General features: G+C 43.8%; 1 protein-coding gene across 1 annotated transcript in view; it reads left to right on the top strand.

Moving 5' to 3' along the window:
• INPP5A (inositol polyphosphate-5-phosphatase A) overlaps positions 1-18,586 on the top strand; it is a 200,911-nt gene that overhangs the window by 108,193 nt on the left and 74,132 nt on the right. Inside the window, exons 7-8 of the mRNA XM_034062409.1 lie at positions 5,770-5,822; positions 9,972-10,091. Coding sequence (XP_033918300.1) covers positions 5,770-5,822; positions 9,972-10,091 — 173 coding nt within the window. The remainder of the gene's footprint in view (positions 1-5,769; positions 5,823-9,971; positions 10,092-18,586) is intronic.

Consider the following 18,586-nt stretch of genomic DNA (forward strand, 5'->3'; position numbering starts at 1 on the left):
GCAGCTTATCTCCAAACATCACATTTACATGCTCCTGTGTGTTTTAGCCACTTCTCATACCACATGTAGAATGTTTTGTGTGAGAAACGGTTTAAGACTGATTTCTTTTCTTTTTATTACTGCTGCTTAAGGATGATCTAAAAGTAATTACAATGATTGAGGCATAATGCAATTCAAAATAATTACAGACCACTGCATATAAAACTAACAAAACTTTCTGTCTTGATTTATGGCTGCTCTTGGCTAGGCATGAGGCTCAAATGATGCCTCTGGGAGCAACACTCCAGATAATGTTAGGCCATTTAAAAAAAAGCAGATTTGTGTAGTCTATCAGGCCTGAGTAATTTTTTTTCCCCATAGTGAGAAATTGGTTGTTATCATAGATCACAGATACTGCTCAAAGCTCTTGTGAAAGATGAATTAATTTCACTAATGCTTTAATGCAAACCTTTCATGGAGAAGGCTGTATGGTGATAACCTTACTGCGGTCTCTCCTTTCTCAATGATGATTTATGTTGTCTTTTAGTAGATGAAACTGGCTGTATTCACAATCCATCTGCTGGCTAAAGGAATCCTATTAACAGAGGATCTGAGGAGAGACTTAATACTGTAAGGTGAAAGATGTGGTACCCCCATTCTGGGACATGCAGTAGGAATTTTTTCTCCTATTTTAAAATGTAGATACCTCTCTGAGAGTGTACAGATGATCTATATCAGCTCTGTCTGGTTTTATGCTGCCTTACAGATGGTGTAGCAGCTAGTGACTATTTGTTAAACTGAAAATAAAGATTGTGGCTTTGGAATGTGCAAGCAAACAGAATTTTCTCTTTCTCCTTCCCAAGCTATCATTCTTTCAACTCTGTGTCCAAAAAGCTCTTCTTTCCAAATACTGTATTTGGAAATATTAAAGCTCATCAGTGATCCAAAAGACATACTGCATATGTTGTTCAGCTGCACTATGTATCTAAGGTGAAGGATGACGGTTTTGTATTTAACATGTTAAACAGTGGTTTCACTACTGGGCTGTATTGAATCCAGAGCCTACAGACCTTTGTATTCTTAATGTTAAGTAGACAAATTGGTTTGGAACTAGGTGATCTTAAAGTCTTTTCCAACCCTAACTGTTCTGTGATTCTATGAAATTGTTAATAAATGAATTATTTATTGAAGTTAAAGGAATTAAGTAAGAGTGTTCAAGTTATGAGTAAAGGTAATATACAGGTTGGTGTGAGGAAACACACAAGCTGCACAACAAAACCAGTGTCATTCTGTGTTACAGAGGCATAGGTGTCCTTGCTTGATTCAGCCTAGGCAGGGTGATATTCTCCAGCAAAAGCTGAAGTACCTCCTAAGTTATCTGTGCTGGTTTTTGCTTGGCCAAGTGAAAGGCCTAAACCACCATGTTTCCATCCACCACTGCTACTCTTGTAACCACTTTAAGTCATATACTCCACCAGTAATGTAATGTGGCTGTACAGAGAAGAGCTAAAGAAATCTTAATTGGAAGAAACACTGGTGACATGCTCAGTTAGGTTTATCCTGTCCATAGCAGCACATTCATTGTGACATCCCAGTCTGTCATTTTAGGACAAGCCATGGAACCTCCTGTTGGCAGTTCTGTGTCATGTTATCACCTTGCTACTATTGCATTCATATTGTAAACCTTATTGCTGTAAGTATCTCCCTATAAAGGTTGTTTTATAAAACAGGGTTTGTAATGAGACTGCCTTCTCAGAAGGAGTGAAATGAGCTCCAGAGTCGCTGTCATATGTGGGGTTGGGCAGCTAAAATTTAGGTCCATTGTCTGTACTCCTGTCCACCCTAGATTGTGCTGTTCCAAGGAAGGAGTTCTTGGATACTGGAATGTTATTCAGAGGGTTTATTAAAATACAGGAGGAAGAAAGAAGGGGCCTGGTGAAACAGAAGAAAGCTCTGGCAGTGGATGTGGGAACAGGCAGATGTCTGTGGTGCACTTGCACACAAATCATTATTCCAGCAGTTTCTGGCAATGATGTAGATCATCGCACCTCAGGGGCAGAGCTGGACCCTCAGGCCTCACACTCTGCTCTGCATCCCCTTCATCCCCTTGCTCCTTCGTGGTTGTCCGGCAGGTGAAGAAGGGACCCTGAACCTCTGCCCCACCACGTGGGCACTGGTACCAGTTGCTTCCACAGGCCTTCTGATGCTTCACATGGTAACTCGCAAGTTTCTTAACTTGACCTTTCTTTCAAATGTTGTATGATTGGTGTATTTCTGCCTTCCAAAATAACTTACAGAGAAGGAATTGGGTATTGCTGCTGGTTGGCTGCTCCACTGGTGACATGTACAGGAAGAAGCTGTCAGCAATAATGGTTTGCATGTCCCATGGTTTGGTATGTAAAAATAAGTGGAGCAAATATAGGTTTATCAGATCTCTCTTATGTTTGCGTATGTCATGCACAGATACTTAAATGTCTTCTTCCAGTAGATAGATTCTTACTAAATTCTTCATACTGTATTTTCTCATAAATAAAGGGTAATGAAAGCATTATGTGAAAAAGCAAATTATCACTTAAATAATGACACTACATAATAGATTTTGCCATTAGATTGTCTTCATGTCCTTCAGCTCTCACGATACATTTTTTGATGAGCACCATAGATACTTTCATTTGCAGACTCTTAAGTTTATGTAATGACTTCTAAAAATCTTTAGCAGTAAAAACATGACTGATAGTGCTGTTACAGTGCTTGATGGTGTTCAGAGGCTGAATTGGGCTTGAGTTCTCTATGTTCTGCATGTTACTCTGAAATACAGGGAAATCAGAAGGGGACTTTGGGCAGTTTGTATACAAACTCCTAAAAATGCAAGAGAATAAACTCTCCAGTTCTGTGCAGTGATCTAAGGAAAGGAAGTGATTTTGGGGCAGGAACTATATTCTGTGTGGTTTTGTAGATAGCTGTGGTAACACACGCTCCTTTCTTTGGCTACTTAAACACTGAGGATCATGTAAGTCCATGGAACACAGGTTCCTCTGTGTGTGGCTTGGAGGAGGGGTTGTTCCCACCACAGTGACACCAGCCTCTTAATGCTGAATGTTCTTGTGCCTCAGTTGTTCTGGCTGCTCATGTGCAAGATTTCAGGTCTTCCTTTAAGGAGCTGCAATTACACTTCAGTCATTGCCACTTGAATATGTCTTTCCTTCGTGCCCCTGGTTTGTATGGCTGAATAAACCCTTGCTGGGTCACTGTTTAATTTGATATGGTCTCTCAGGAAAATGATGGAGAAAAGATGAATTAAGGCTCTGTGCTAGTCATTATCAATCATGGTTTGTGTGCATTACTTATTGCTCACAGTCCTTTTTGACATTAGCCCTCTATAACCTCTCTCTTCATGTTAATGTTGTCTGGAGGTCCTTTTACCCGATGTAGCAGAGGTTATTTATGTAGGTGGTGTTTCTAGGGGGTTTTAAAAGGTCAGCACCATCTCCTGAAAGACTCTATTCACAAAGGAAATGCTGGGAATGTAACTGCAAGTTTTCACATTGTATTTTTTTAAAAAACATTCTGTTTTTAAGGCTGATAATAGAGATGTCAGAATCTTGGTTACACTGTTAAAGTGTTGACAAAATAGCCTCTAACACATCCTGCCTCCCTTGAAGCCATAGGTGCAGTGGAGGTGTGAGGAAACACCAAGCTTCAGTAAGAAATTCTGTATTTGCCATGTCATGAAACACAGACTGTGTTGCAACCTTTTGGTCAGCTTGTATCTGTGTGGGCTTGTGTGAAACAGAGCAAGGCAGCAGTGCGGATATCAGGTGTATTTACACAGGTCTTGTTTGTGTTCCTATGTGATGTACTCCAGGTTTCCCTGCTGTTGCAGGGGGGTTGGACTAGATGATCTTTCGAGGTCCCTTCCAACCCGTGGGATTCTGTGATTCTGTGTTGGTGGGGTCATCAGTGCCAGAACCAGAGTGCTGTGGGATGGCTGCTGGAGAAGGGGATGGTGATTGGCAATGGCACTCCCAGTCTCGTACACGTTGGTTGCACAGAACATGAAGCTAACTGTGTGTGAGCCGTGGCAGCAGGCAGGGCACAGCAGAGAAGGGGAGCTGGCTGGCAGCAGAAAGGAGAGTTCCTGATGGCTGGGAACACACAAATATCCCAAGCCATTTTCATGAAGGGGCTCAGGTGGCCTCTCCTCAGGCATGGGTAGGTGATGGAGCAAATCTTCCTGGATGACCAATTGCATGGACAAAGCAGAGCGCTGTGGATGTGCACAGACTGGTTTCAGTTGGAACGGACCCTATTGCTCAACTAGTTCCAAATCACTGCCACCCTCCACTGGAGCAGCTGCTCCAAGCCTCTGTGTCCAACCTGGCCTTGAGCACTGCCACAGATGGGGCAGCCACAGCTTCTCTGGGCACCCTGTTCTAGCAAGGCCTTTGATGCAGTCTCTCACAGCCTCCTTGTAACCCAGTTGGTGAAATGTACTGGGTAGGTGATGGAAAGTTGGCAACCACCAGGCTCACAGGTGGCTGAGAGAAACTCTCCAGGTTTCTCGTCAGCCCCCTTTAGACACTGGAACACTGTTATAAGGTCTCTCCTGAGACCTTATCAGACCTTATCTTTACTGAGATATCAGTAAACAATTTTTGCATTCAAGCTTTCAATAAGCTATTATTTATTCAGTAAATAAACCCTTCAGAATCTTCATAAGCCATGTTTTGAGTGCAAGCACCCCAGTGGGAAAGGGACCCTGGTAAGGAAGAGGTGTTATGTCTGGTTGGTCTTGATGGTGGTTACCATGCTGATGCCTGAAAAGAGAGGTGGTGGGGAACCAGTATATGAGGAATGCTGAGAACACAGCCCCTGTAAGTGCTGTGAAGCAGTTCACTACCCAGCAGTGGCTGGGCGGGCACAGTGTGCATGGGGAGGTGGAGAAGCCCCTCAGGAGGGCCGTGCCTCAGGAGAGCGATACCCCTGAGCAGGGGGTGCTCCACTCCAGCTGGCGCTTTATACAGCATGCATCTGTGGCTGCAGAACCACTGGCATCGTCCCTTAGGCCTGTCTGGTGCAGTGTGCATTACCAGAGAACATGAGCGTAGCCCCACATCCATTGTTAACCGTGAATAAATAGGATGCAGAATCATGTCTTTTTGTGGGAGGTTGTAATTCATGGCAGTGGCTCAGGAGTGGTGCTGGAAAAATCCTTTTGCTGTATCATAAGTGCCATATGTTGGCACGAGCTGATTTGTGGCTTGCTCGCGGCTGTTGCAGTGTTGATAAATGTAATGTTTTACCATTATTTAAATTCCCCTTAACTTTTATAGAAATATTGGGTGGGTTGGCTCAGCAGGAGAAACGGCTCTAGCGCATCTCATTCATTTTAACCTGATGGAAATCTCTGCTGACACTTTACAGTCCAGGTAAAATTACAAAAAAGCCAAGCCATTTGTGCATAGGCAGGAAGAATGTGCTGGTTTAGGCTGAGCACAACTACTGTTGTAAAGCTTTCCTAATTGGCTGTCTTTCATCTATGAACAACTATCAGGGCTTATATTAATTTTACATGTAAGTCTATAAGTGCTGCAGGGCCAAGAATATAAAATCATTCCGGGATTTAGAAGAGACACAGTGTGTGTTTCATTGTACCTCGGTCTGTGTGTCGTGCACATTAATTACAGGGTATGGATAACTTTGGTTTATTTTGTTCTCTGTATAAGTACATTCCACTTTTCCAGTAATCCTTTGCTTAAGGTGACTGATTCTTATTTGCTTATTTTTCAGTGCAAGTGGTCCAGAAAAGGTTTCATTCGAACAAGGTGGTGTATTACTGATTGGTAAGTTACATCTTTAAGTTATTTCTGCTTAGGTGTATGTTATGTATGTTTTTGTTAACAGCCATTTCAAAGAGGTATTCATATGTATAGATTGGTCTGTTCATAGAACAGATTGCTTCCAAAATAGTTGCCTTGGTTTATTATTTATTGATCCCATCATGCTCAGTAAGTTGTGATGGTGTGCAGCAAAAAGTGGTGTTACTCTTCACATGTATGTGCAGTGACTGGGGGATAACCCAGGTCATAAGCAACCTCTCAGTCAAGCATGGTCAGAAACCCTGGTGTCTGTGGCCAGGGCCACAGGAGCCAGCATGGAACTGAAGCTCACACCTGTCACAGCTGAGGCTCAGGTGTACACAGCCCTCACCTCTTGAGGAAGGAGATTGTTCTCCGTGCCCTCCTAAAGCCAGCACTTTAAGGCCTGTTCAGTTTCCACTGAAGTCAGTGGAGGAACACTACCTTTGGTGTGCAGCCTTTACAACCGGTTCCTACTATGGTACTTTTAGTGGAACAGAACTTTTAATTTGTTGTATTCAGGCTGGGATTCACATTTTGAAGCCAAGGCATGATCCTGCTCAATGTGAGGTTCCTTAGTGTCATCCTAAGGTAGAACGAAGCATCTGACAGCCCAGTACAGGGTGGGATGGAGAGAGAGCAGGAAACAGCACACCCCGTGTATGTATGTTATTGTCACCTAAATATACGTGAACGTTCAACATCCCTCCCTTCCTCCTGTGGTTTTTCCACTTCTTAGAATCCTAAGTTTTGATTTGGAGGCCTGGTGGGTGTTCACACGGGCTGAGTGCTGAGCAGTGCTCTTGCTGCTTCGCATTGGCATCTGTATTAGATTAAGCAACCAGCTTGTGAGAAATGAGCAAGCAGCAGGTTTCCTCCCTTTGCAGACGCATGACCCACAGGCAGGCAGCTCTGGGATAACATAGGTTCCTGGTAATGTTTCCAGATCCCTGTGACATGGCATGTGATTCCAGCAGTAGAGATCTGCAGAAGCGAGCACTTGGCACCAGTTGCTAATCTGGTCTTTGCTCCTATACCAGTGACTTTTCCAGGCCCTGTCTCTTCTGTCCTCTTGGGTTCCCTCTTTGCAGAAAAATAAAGTCATGAATTTATTTGTAGGCCTTTCCAAGAAAAAGCAGCTTTTAGAGATAGATGTAAAGGAAATTGTCTCTTGCAAGTTTATATTACAAATGAGAGTTCTTAGGAGAGTGTAGTTGGCTGTTCCGATCAGATACTGTACTATGCTTATGGTTCCTAAGGGCACATTGGGAGGTAGGAGCGAGGAGGCTCCCAGCTCTTTCTGTGAGCTGTGTGCGGTAGTTCTGCATCTGAAGTAGTCTCTGGTTATGATCCACATGGTCCAATGATATCTCAGATGTTCCAAAGGAGAAGTGAAAGGGGCAAGTTACTATGAACCATTTCTGGAGCAGGAAAGTGAAATATTATGGCAAATGCAGAGGGCTGGAAAATACACTTGCTCCAGGTGTAAGTGCACAGTGTGTCTGTCTGTGGTATGATGAGGGCTCAAACCCCGGCTGTGCATGTGCACATCAGCAAAGTTCTGGCCATTTTCATACTCCTGACTTGTAATTGATACATTTCTACATGCTGATAGTTAATAAAAATACAGGCAGGAGAGAATGCTCCTATGTGAACCCTTGAGGGGCAGTGAATTTCCCTGCACATCCTCACAGAGTGTGCCTCGTGCCAAACCCAGAGCTTCCAACAGCCCCAGAAAGTGACCTTAAAAGATTTCAGAGAACAGTCTCCTGTCCTCCTCTGTGATTCAGTGACCTGAGTCCCTCTGTGCATCCAGATTTGTCACCTCATTATTCTTCATTAGCCTATCTTTAGTGTGGATGAAGAACTATAGAATCTTGGGGCAGAGATTTCATTTTCAGAAAAGTGAGAGTGCTACATAACCATGTGCACTTCATTTTGCCCTTTTTTCCAGTGTCTTGAATATAAGGGGGTGGAATTTATTTCTATTCCAGTAGTTCTTAGTGTTACGTGTTAATAGGTGCATGGTAGTACCCTGAATGCATTACAATCTTCAATATTAGTTACATATATAGTTTATATTTGATAGCGGGTGGACTAGAGAATACATTTATAAATGTAGGTATGGCATCACCCTGGGAATGTCAGCAAGTACATCAGAAGCCAGAATCAGCTGTCAGAATTTGTTTGATATTTTAAAGGAAGCAAGACTGCAGGCTTACAGTCAGGGAAGTGCCAAGCATTGCACTTTGAGAGGAGAATTCAAATGCACAAACACACTATTGGGAGTAACTGACTCATAGTGTATAACCTATAGTGTAGAACAGGATCAAGGGAGGAGCTGTGGAATATGGCTCATGATGACGTTAGTGAGCTGAGAATGGTGGGAGTGTTTCAGTAAGAGCTGGAAAGAGCCTCCTCTGCAGGCTGGCTGCTGCTGTCTCCCCTGCAGAAAGGGCAGGAGGAAATCAGTCTCACTGAGGCTGTTCAGCCTGGAGAAGAGAAGGCTGCGTGGAGACCTCAGAGCAGCCTTCCAGTATCTGAAGGGGCCTACAGGGATGCTGGGGAGGGACTGTTCATTAGGGACTGTAGTGACAGGACAAGGGGTAATGGGTTGAAACTTAAACAGCAGAGGTTTAGATTGGATATAAGGAAGAAATTCTTTACTGTGAGGGTGCTGAGGCACTGGAATGGGTTGCCCAGAGAGGTTGTGAATGCTCCATCCCTGGCAGTGTTCAAGACCAGGTTGGATGAAGCCTTGAGTGCCATGGTTTAGTGTGAGGTGTCCCTGCCCATGGCAGGGGGGTTGAAACCAGGTGATCTTAAGGTCCTTTCCAACCCTAACTGTTCTATGATTCTATGATTACTTGTCAAGACAAGTGGTGTCATGAAAGTTTGAATGTAAGGACAGGGAAGTTGTAGGTGGAAGGTAACACGGTGCCTGGAAGAGCAGCTCTCAGCTGACAAGTGCTGTGGCCATCAGCCTTGCTTCCAGAAGTGTCAGAAAGGAAAACCACTGGTTGGTTTGAGGGGTTTTGTTAGGTGGGTTTGGTGTCTCTAGGTGAAAAGAACATTCTATGTTCCTAGTTCCATTGTGACTCGCCATGTCCCATCACCACACCACCAGAAGATGCAGAGCAGGTCTGTAGGACACAAGAAGCCAGGTATAAAGCAGAATACCATTTTGGCTGTAACAACTGCACGGATTTCTGTTTGCCACTTGGATGTGCCCTGTCTTCCAGCAGTGGGAAACAAGAGCTCAGAGGAGAGTTTGCCTTCCAGGTAACTCCCAGCCAGCGAGAAGGGACACCTTCATTGTGATTGGCACAGGTGACAAAGGGAAACTCCTCTGTCTGGGCATGTTTATAGCAGAAAATTCCATCTACATGAAGGTTTTCTGCCAGAGAAAAGCAGGACTGGGATGTAAAACAGGGAGTGATTTAAGGTGCAAGAATACCTTTGCATACAGGTTCATTGTAAAGCCAGCAGCACTAATAGTGTTAAAAATACTGCTACTAGCCAAAACCAGCCAAGTGCTGTGCAAGCCCTGCAAATGCCAGTCCTTGTGCCATAGGACTTACGCACTGATAGGGAATGTATGTTAGGATGTAGTTACAGATACCTATCACAGTGGGAAAACGGTGGACACATGGTGATCATAAGACCTGCTCAAGGGGGTCCAGAGGACAGATGAGGAGTTGCAGTGATAGGATTTAGCCTTTAATGTCAGTAAAATACTCCTGTCAATAGCTTTTCATTGTGTTTCTTGCAAAGCCACAGTTCTACTGTATAAACTTGAAGCTGTTTGTTTGCACATTCGGTTTTGGTTTGCACATACTTTAGTGAGGGCACTGCTTGATTTCTGCCACCTGTAACTGACAGCTTTTCCTGTTCACGTGATGCATGTTTCAGTAAAAGCCTCAGTGCACTTGTCCCTGTCAGTGAGCTGCTGTAAGTTTGATGATAGTGTGTGATGATTTCCTGATGAAGAGAGCTTGATTTTATACCATCCATGTGAGGAAATACATGAGAGCGAATACCGTGTGTGTTGTTATATTGAATGCTTTGCTGATGCAACAAATGGGTTATTTCTTTTATCCTGAATAATTTTATTTGTTTTCTTTTTTGTCATAGTGCCTTTGACTTGGTAAACATTCATCTTTTCCATGATGCTTCCAATTTAATTGCTTGGGAAACAAGCCCATCGGTTTACTCAGGAATACGGCATAAGGCTCTTGGCTATGTACTTGATAGGTATGTATTAGCCTTTACTAGCCTCTTTCAAACTTGTCTGTTCATAAACAGCATATAAAAGATGATTTAAAAAGCACACACAGAAATGTAGAGGGTTTTATGCTCTGAACTGGAAATAGTCACTTCTGATGGGAGTTTTCTAGATGGTGCTGAGTACAGATCTGTTTATGCCTCTAACTCTGTTAAGCTAAATTACTGAGCTTGGTGAATCGATCTGAAGTCACCAGAACTTGTAGAGGAGAAAGCAGGTTTGGGTTTTAAATGTGTTGGTTAGATGAGCTGCTCTATAGTCTGCGTGGAGTCTCAAAGTATGTTTTCAGTTACAGAATAAGAGACTACAGCTGTTGGAAGGGACCTCTGGGAGTGTCTTGTTGATCCTCCTGCTCAGAGCGGGGCTGGCTTCAGCATTGGATCAGGTTGTTCCAGGCTTACCCGGCCGAGCTTGGAAGAGCTACACGGACAGTGACCTGTAGTGTCTCTGGACCACTCACTCCTGTATTTGACGGTCCTCATCATGGAGCTTTTTCTCCCTGATATGCAGACAGGATTTCCCATTGCCCTCAACTTCTGGCATGTGTCACTGGGAAGAGTCTGGCTCTGTCTTTTCTGTAACTACCAAATAGATGAAGCCAGCAAGAGAATGCTGCTGGAGCCTTCTCTTCTGTAAGCTGAACAAATCCAGCTCTTCCATGTTCTCTTCATAAGCCATGAGCTCCCCCCAACACTGAACCCCGTGCTGTTCATATCTCAGGCCTAGCTGAGTGCAGTAGGCAGGTAATCTTTTCCAAGCAGCAGCACAGGGTTTATGTGCAGACATCACTGTTATAATAGCATCTGTTACAGAGTGGTGGGTGGTACCATACAGGGGATAGTTCCCAAAACACCCAACAATTTACAGCTGCCCTCATTAGCAGTTATAAAGCTTTTTCTTGAGCAAAAAAGTGTGATTTCTGCATGGGCGCACGTGCTTTGGCACAGAGAACAGGCATGTATTTCTCTTGAGGTACTGCTTGACTGCATGAAAAATAGAGCTGGGAAGTATCTCCTCAAAGTAGCCATGGCAAACACTGTAGATTTGAACTGGAAGAGGTTCTGAAATGTGGAATGGGCTATAAATACTTTTCAGTTACTTTCTGTCCAAAGTTCTATTTCTTTCTCTAAGTTTTATCTTTAAGGCAGATACTTTAGGAGCGGAGCTGCTTTCCCCACTGTCTGAGGAAGTGCTTTTCCCGTGCACCCCAGCAGAGGGCTGAGTAAGGATTTCTCAAAAATAGGCTTTTATTTTCACTTGGGGGGGTGATACAAGGATGAAGAGGGAAAATCCAGTGTGTCTGCTCTTATATGGCTTGTAAAACCTGTTCAAAGCATCAGAACCCACTGGGAGCACTTAGGAGGTTTGCAGGCTGGTAGGATGCAGTGGTTTATGAAAGATACCTCTAACAGCCTTTATAAAAAGGGGACAGACACAGTAAGATCAAGATCTGCTCTCGGTGCAGTTTGAGAGCCAGGTTTTCGGGTCCTGTCACATACAGCATGGGAGAGACCTGGTTTTATCTCATTTTAACTTGGCTCCATCGGTCTCCTTTTCCTCTGCTTTGCATGAGGAGCTGTAGCAAACCTGTGTAAAGCTCCTGCGTTATTTACTGCACACTTGTTTACAGCTTGCACTATGCTTCAGGACTGGTGTTGGCTCTGGACCTCCCACGATGCCCAGGCAAGGGTAAGGTAGCAGGACGGTGGTATTAGTGTCAGCTCTGGGTCAGAGATGTCAGGATGGTCTATCATTAAAATGTGACACTGCCAAAACCTGCCCCAGCTCCCCTGTCCTCGGGGCTCCGGGTGCACAACGCTCCTGTGAGCTGGCATTCAGTGCAATTGTGCACTGGGAGGGAGCAGCCAGGCGCAGATCCGGACCTCCGCAGCGCGGTGATGGGCTGCCTGCCACAAAAGGGGAGTTCTGTAAGAGCAGTGAATAATGGGAACCCCCTTTCATCGGCAGCGCTAACCTTTTGGCAGCCACCAGCAAACTCTATTCTGATCCCCTGATTGGGGAGGACAATACACTGGAGCTTGCTCTGAATGAATGCTGCCACCAACAGTGTCCCCATTCAGAGGGTTTTGGGAACCATCTTTGACCATTGTCTGCCATCACCCCTTCAGACAGTAGGAAAAGGGAAAGTGAGAGCGTCTATAGGGGGAAAGTACTTCTTTTCTTGGCTTTAATCTCTCTTTAAAGCTTCATAGATCTACATTTCCAGCTGAGCTACTGGAACTATGCAGTGTCAGATAAATACAGAAGAGAGAGGTTTCAAGCTGAGCTTTTAAATCCCCTTATCTGCATGAACTAATAATGCAGATTTAGTGCTGTTAAAAACAGAGACTGATAAGTCTTTTCCTTTAAAGCCTTTAAACTTCTAAAGAGCATTTAACAGCAATGCAGTTCAAACCCAGTGAACAATACTGAGAAGGAAAACAGTTTAATGAGCTAAACCTTCACTGAATGAAGCAGAAACACCTTCTCACAGTTGGTTTGGGTCACTGTGAGAGCAAGAGAAAGCACAATCCTGCTCCCATTGCATCTTCATAAACATGAGTTTAGAGCAGCCTTTTAATGGATGGTAAAAGCCACACAAGAGTTTGGAAGACAGAAAAGAGTTTACAAACAAAGCTCAAATGAATTAGTTTCACTGTTAAAGTAACCAGGGAAGTTGGATTCCCCAAAGTTATTGTAACTCTGAGGTTTTAACACAGGAGCTGTGTAGCATCCCTAAATTACTGTGAGGCAGAGGGCTGGGGGCTCAAGAAAAAAGTGGCAAGTGAATGATTTCAGTTTGCCACTAAAAGTTTTCTCCTGAGGGAGTCTGTTCATAATCGTGGGAGTAGAAAGGCTTACTCAGACAGTGGTGTTCTGAAGTGGTTTCACTTTAATAATGTTAAAAATGAGTTCTGGAGTGAGAAGATTCCATGCAGCTGGCTGGTGTGCGCTGCACCAGACTGGTTTCAGCATTTGCATTGAACAAGTGTGAAGAAAATGTTGTGTTGGATAGATGTTTTAAAAACTAAGAGAGCTGGAATTACACTGGGGTGAAGCAAATGCTTGTGTATTTACAAACACATACGCAGTGTATATGTACAGAACTGGTGTGCATGAGGAGTCTTGCTCAATGCTAATATAAACCAAAAGTTAATTACCAGAAGTCAGTTATGTTGTTCCAGATAGGCATAGATTCAGCCACAGCCGAACTTGCTTTACAAATGGGAATAAGAACACCTGCTTTATGTTTTGTGGGGCAAAAAAACATCTTCCAGGCCCAATTTGCGTAATTCCCACCTACAGTTATCCCTGTTTCCATAATACTTGGGGGCTTATATTTTCTAAAGTCAGAGGGTTTAAGCTATACACAAGGAAATGTCATTTACATTTTACTTCAGTCTTTCCTGACCTGCTGTAATTGATGCTTGTGCATGTGTCATATCAATTAATCATATTGGCCTATTGGTCATGTCCTTTAGACCCTTGCTGGGGAAAAGTGTCCCCTGAATTAGTGGCCTGGCCAGGGACTGAGCTGAAGCTGTAGCCCGGGGTCCTTTAAAAGGATGAGGAGCGCGTTTGCAAAGGGCAGGACGTGAGATGGGAGCCTGATACAGCAGGTCCTGCTGTGCAGCCATTTAAACTTCCTGAAATTATCTGGAGCATTCGGATCCATAAAATGAATGTGTTTTTTTTCCAAGAAAGTGACAGTGCTCTTCTGTTCCCTATTGAAACGTTCCCTGGCCTAGTTCAACAGAAACATTTTTACATTACAACTGTGAAATCTTGGCATAAAGCTCCCCTTTGTGCCCTTCATTATTTTCTCACAAATATAGTCCATTGTCACATAGCTGAAGTTAATTTGATCAACATTGGGACATTTAACTTTTATGTCCGGTCAAAGGAGCTGTTTCATGCTCGTTTTGGGTATTCAAAAGAGATGATTGCCAGAAAAATAATGTTACTATTAACAATTCAGAGCAATTAGTTTCCCAGGGAGAGGCGATGTGATGCACCGGCTCCACACAACTATTCTTTGTCATTTTATGGATGCTCATCAGTCAACTGTCACATCTTCTCAAAGACCCCTCCAATCTAAATGTTTCTCTTTGGGCTTTTCCCAGAACTAGCAGCTGAATGAGCGAAAGAAAAGCCACTTAGTTTCTAGGCAAAAGAAAACTTCACTCCAAAGATCTGGGTCATTTGAGAAGATCCTCGGAGCAACTCCTTTGGGGGCATTTTATTTGTGGTACTTTATTTTTGCAGCAGTGGTTTTGACTCCAGTCATGCGCCTGGAACCGTTAGAGGAATTTCTGGGTATTCAGATAGAATGCGCAAATAAACCTTCCACCCAGATGTCTGCTAACAAAGGTTTAAAACCCGAGACCACATTCAAAAAGACAGCTTTTCATTAAACACCCTGAGGCTCATCTCATTCATATTCACTAACAACACCCCCCCAAACTAAGGTTAAGTGCTCTCAAAATTAGCCTGTTTGTATAATATGCTCTTTAAAGAGTAAATCCAGCAAAATTGTCTTGTTACTCTCAACCTGTCAAATACAGTCACAGACACTTTTTCTTTGCTTCGTGTTCTTCTCCTGGCTTGAGCTTCTGCATGTCTGGTGCAGTTGTCCCAGGCTCCATTCCTGTGGCCTTGGGTCACAAACACATTCTGAATTTGAGTTAGGTGTATTTTTAGCAGACAAATAATTTTGTACTCATTTGCACTGTAGCAGAAAAGACATGGTTATAATGGTAAGGACACAAGGAGTGATGATTTCTGACAAGTGCAGTCAGTAATTTTGCCTGTATTCTGTTGTTTTCAGCATTTGAGCCTTTTTTATTATTTCTTTTTCTTTTTGGCACACATTGATAACTAAACACTTGATTACTACATCTGCAGCATTTCATATTCAAATTTTAAATTAAAGACCTGGGTTTTTTTCTCTCATGATTACAAGAAATCTGTGCAAGAGGCAGCAGGTTTGGAAGCAATGGCTGAAAAGCCAGCAGCCCAAAATCCAGAACCTTTAAGAACTTGCAGGTGTCACACAGAAAGGTGTCACTTAAAAAGTAGTGTGGCTACACAAAGTCACTCTTCACATTGCCAATGGGAACAGAACTGTGGCTCTTCCAGCAGAAACGGTGACATAAAAGCTCTGCGGGCTCCTGAGGGGTTTCCAGCAGTTGTCACAAAGCAAGCTCATGGCCCTGCATTGTGGGTGGTGATGAAGGATCCAAGTCTGCCAGGAGCTGGGAGTGCTTTTGGCAGCACTGAACCTCCTCCTCATCCTTCATTAGGGTTTTACTTGTCCCTACCTTCTTTCCAGTAATAGCTTGTCCTGGAGCTGCTTCAGTTGGCTCCCATGTCATTCAGGTAGAATGTAACTGGTGTAACTACAGCCTGGATTGGGTGTACTGTAAAAAATACCACTCCTGGAAGAATTTGTGTAATCAGAGACAACTGAATGAGAGAATTCCTCTTGAAAAAGAAATGGCTCTAAATCACTTGTTGCCTGCTTGATTTCTCTCTGAAAGCAGCTTTATAGGGGAATGTGCAGAGTGCATCACGTTCTCATTGAGTTACACTTCTCCTTTTACTGTAATTTGTTCCTCAGAGAGTCTGGAGCTAGCTAAAGAGCGGTCATTAGTGTCTAGCTAAAGGTGACACTCACATCAGCATTCATTGTGGTTTGTGTCTTTTGAAATGTTCTCTGTATGGCCATATCATCTTCCAAGATAGCTGTGATTCAATTAAGAAGAATCTATATGGGCTGTTGATCCAATTCTTATTCATTTGCAGAGAAATGAAAATAAATTGCTATTGTGATTTTATTTACAATGCTTGCTGTAGGATGATGCTATGAGCTGATAGTTATAAAATGGAGAAATGGCTGAAAGCTCCATTCTGCTTCATTTGAGCTTATGGGGCACTATGGGGATAACCATATCCCAGCATTTGCAGTCCCATAGGAAGGTAGGAGGTTGTTGTCCCTGGGTCTTGGATTCATGTCCTGGAAAGACACATATTCTCCCCAGCAGGTAAATAACCAGATGCAAGTTGCAGCATTTTAGCCTCTTGTCCATCTGTCCAAATGCTGACATTAGTTGGAGATGGACTTGGCAGGTGTTCTTCATGGTCTGACCAGTAAATAGCTGTAACTGCCTCACCTTCTATGAAAGCTGCTTTCTCATTCCCTTGATGTAGGGTTGAAGATGCAGCTCAGATGATTCAGTTCTCACTCCTGTATCTCTATATCCACCAGAATTGTCTTTACTCAAACCTAAAGTTGACAGCTTTCATTTTTTAACCACTGTGCTCTCCTGAAAGAGAGGGGTTTTCCTTCTCTTCAGCACTTCAGATATTTCTCCCATGTCACCCCTGTTTGTTTCCTCTCTCAGCTCAGTAGTTCACTGCAGTGCTATTTTCAAAGGGATAAATGCTTGAGATAAGGAAGGCCAGGTTGGGATGGGGCTTGGAGCAGCTGCTCCAGTGGAAGGTGTCCCTGCCCGTGGCAGGGGTTGGAGCTGGAGGAGCTTTAAGGTCCCTTCCAACACAAACCAGCCTGTGATCCTCTGTGGTTCTAACAATTAAGTATGTGAAATTTGTTGCTAGCTTTTCTCAATGTCAAGCATTTTGTAATCCTTTGAGTGAAGCCTTCCTGTGTTCCCAGCACTGTGTTACCCCTTTCTCAAAGTGATTGCAGTGCTATTTGCACACTTAGTGCACTTTTTTAGTGCTGTCTGCTAAGTGAACTCAGGAGTTCTGTTTTCCTCCCCACATCCAAGCCCTGCAGAACAGTTAGCAAGAATTGCAACGTCTTGGTCTTCATGCAAGTTAACATACAGCAGTTACCTGCTGCCTGCTTGTGACCGAGTGTTACCAACACTGAGGATTTCCAGAAGTTATGTGGAAGGATTTTAATCTTCCATCATGAAGGAAGACTGAAAAAGACGTGCAATTTCTCTGGTTTCTTTTTGTTGTTTTCTCTTGCATCAGATGAAGAGCAAGAAAATGTCCCTGTAAAACACCACCAGTGCCGTAGCGTTGTGTCCTCCTGTAGCAAAATTGACAAGGACTTACATCATTATACATGGCTGCTATTTCATTAGGCGAATGTCAGTGTCAGGTAAGATCATGGGTTTGTCAATATAATGAAAATACCAGTCAAGTGAGGAAAAAGTCACAATTTTCCAGCTCTAAAAATTGATTTTTATTGCTCTTCTTGTAATCCTTTCTTTGGATTAAGTATTTATTATTGATGTGGTCTTTCTCTTAATCTTAATAGCTGCTGACATTGTAATTAATTAAAAAATACAACATTTTTGCCCAAATGGCACTATATTGAAATTAAAAGTGAACATCACATATTAGTTAAACAGCCCTGGCAAATGTCTTGAGTGCTAAGATGATTGCCTAAGCTTCTTGACAATTCCCTTCATCTTGCTGTATCCTGCGTGACCTTTTAAGATGTTTTGGTGTTATTAATAGGTTTTAGCTATTATATCAGAACGAACAGGGCACAAAAATATGATAAACTTTATCTTTTTAATGGCAGCACTACAACACCTTGGGCATGCCAATGAAGGCACTTATGTCATGGCTTTTGAGGCATACTTTGACAGTCACCAGATAACTCCCATTCAAAACTAATGGGGATTTTTCTGGATTTTGTCTCAATGATGGGAGCTGAGCACTGACTGAGCTGCAAAGGGATGGCAGGACTCTGTCCCAAAATTGTCTCTAAAACCTCTGCTGGAAGTGGATTCCCTATGGGACCAGTTCTTGAGGTGCAGGCTGCAAACTGATTCTGTGACTAAAACCTATCAAGGAAAAGCCACAAGGATAGGAACAGCAGAAATCTGAAAGGCCACACATCAATCTTGTGTTCTGTATAAGCCAAAACCTAGCATTTGCATTCTATTGGTCATGGAATCCCAGCCTGGTTTGTGTTGAAGGGACCTCAAAGCTGCTCCAGCTCCAACCCCTGCCACGGGCAGGGACCCCTTCCACTGGAGCAGCTGCTCCAAGCCCCTGTGTCCAACCTGGCCTTGAGCACTGCCAGGGATGGGGCAGCCACAGCTTCTCTGGGCACCCTGTGCCAGCGCCTCAGCACCCTCACAGGGAACAGCTTCTGCCTCAGAGCTCAGCTCAGTCTCCCCTGTTCTGGCAGGTTCAAGCCATTCCCCTTGGCCTGTCCCTACATCCCTTGTCCCAAGCCCCTCTCCAGGTTTCCTGCAGCCCCTTTAGGCACTGGAGCTGCTCTCAGGTCTCCCCTTCAGGAGCCTTCTCTTGTCCAGGCTGCCCCAGCCCAGCTCTCTCAGCCTGGCTCCAGAGCAGAGCTGCTCCAGCCCTCGCAGCAGCTCCATGGCCTCCTCTGGACTCACTCCAGCAGGTCCCAGAACTGATCTTCAGTTCCTCATCATGGCTGTGGCAGAAGACAGGTTTCACTGTTGCCGTT

This window comes from Melopsittacus undulatus, chromosome 4 (genome assembly GCF_012275295.1).
Source record: "Melopsittacus undulatus isolate bMelUnd1 chromosome 4, bMelUnd1.mat.Z, whole genome shotgun sequence".
In the NCBI taxonomy this organism is placed as follows: domain Eukaryota; kingdom Metazoa; phylum Chordata; class Aves; order Psittaciformes; family Psittaculidae; genus Melopsittacus; species Melopsittacus undulatus.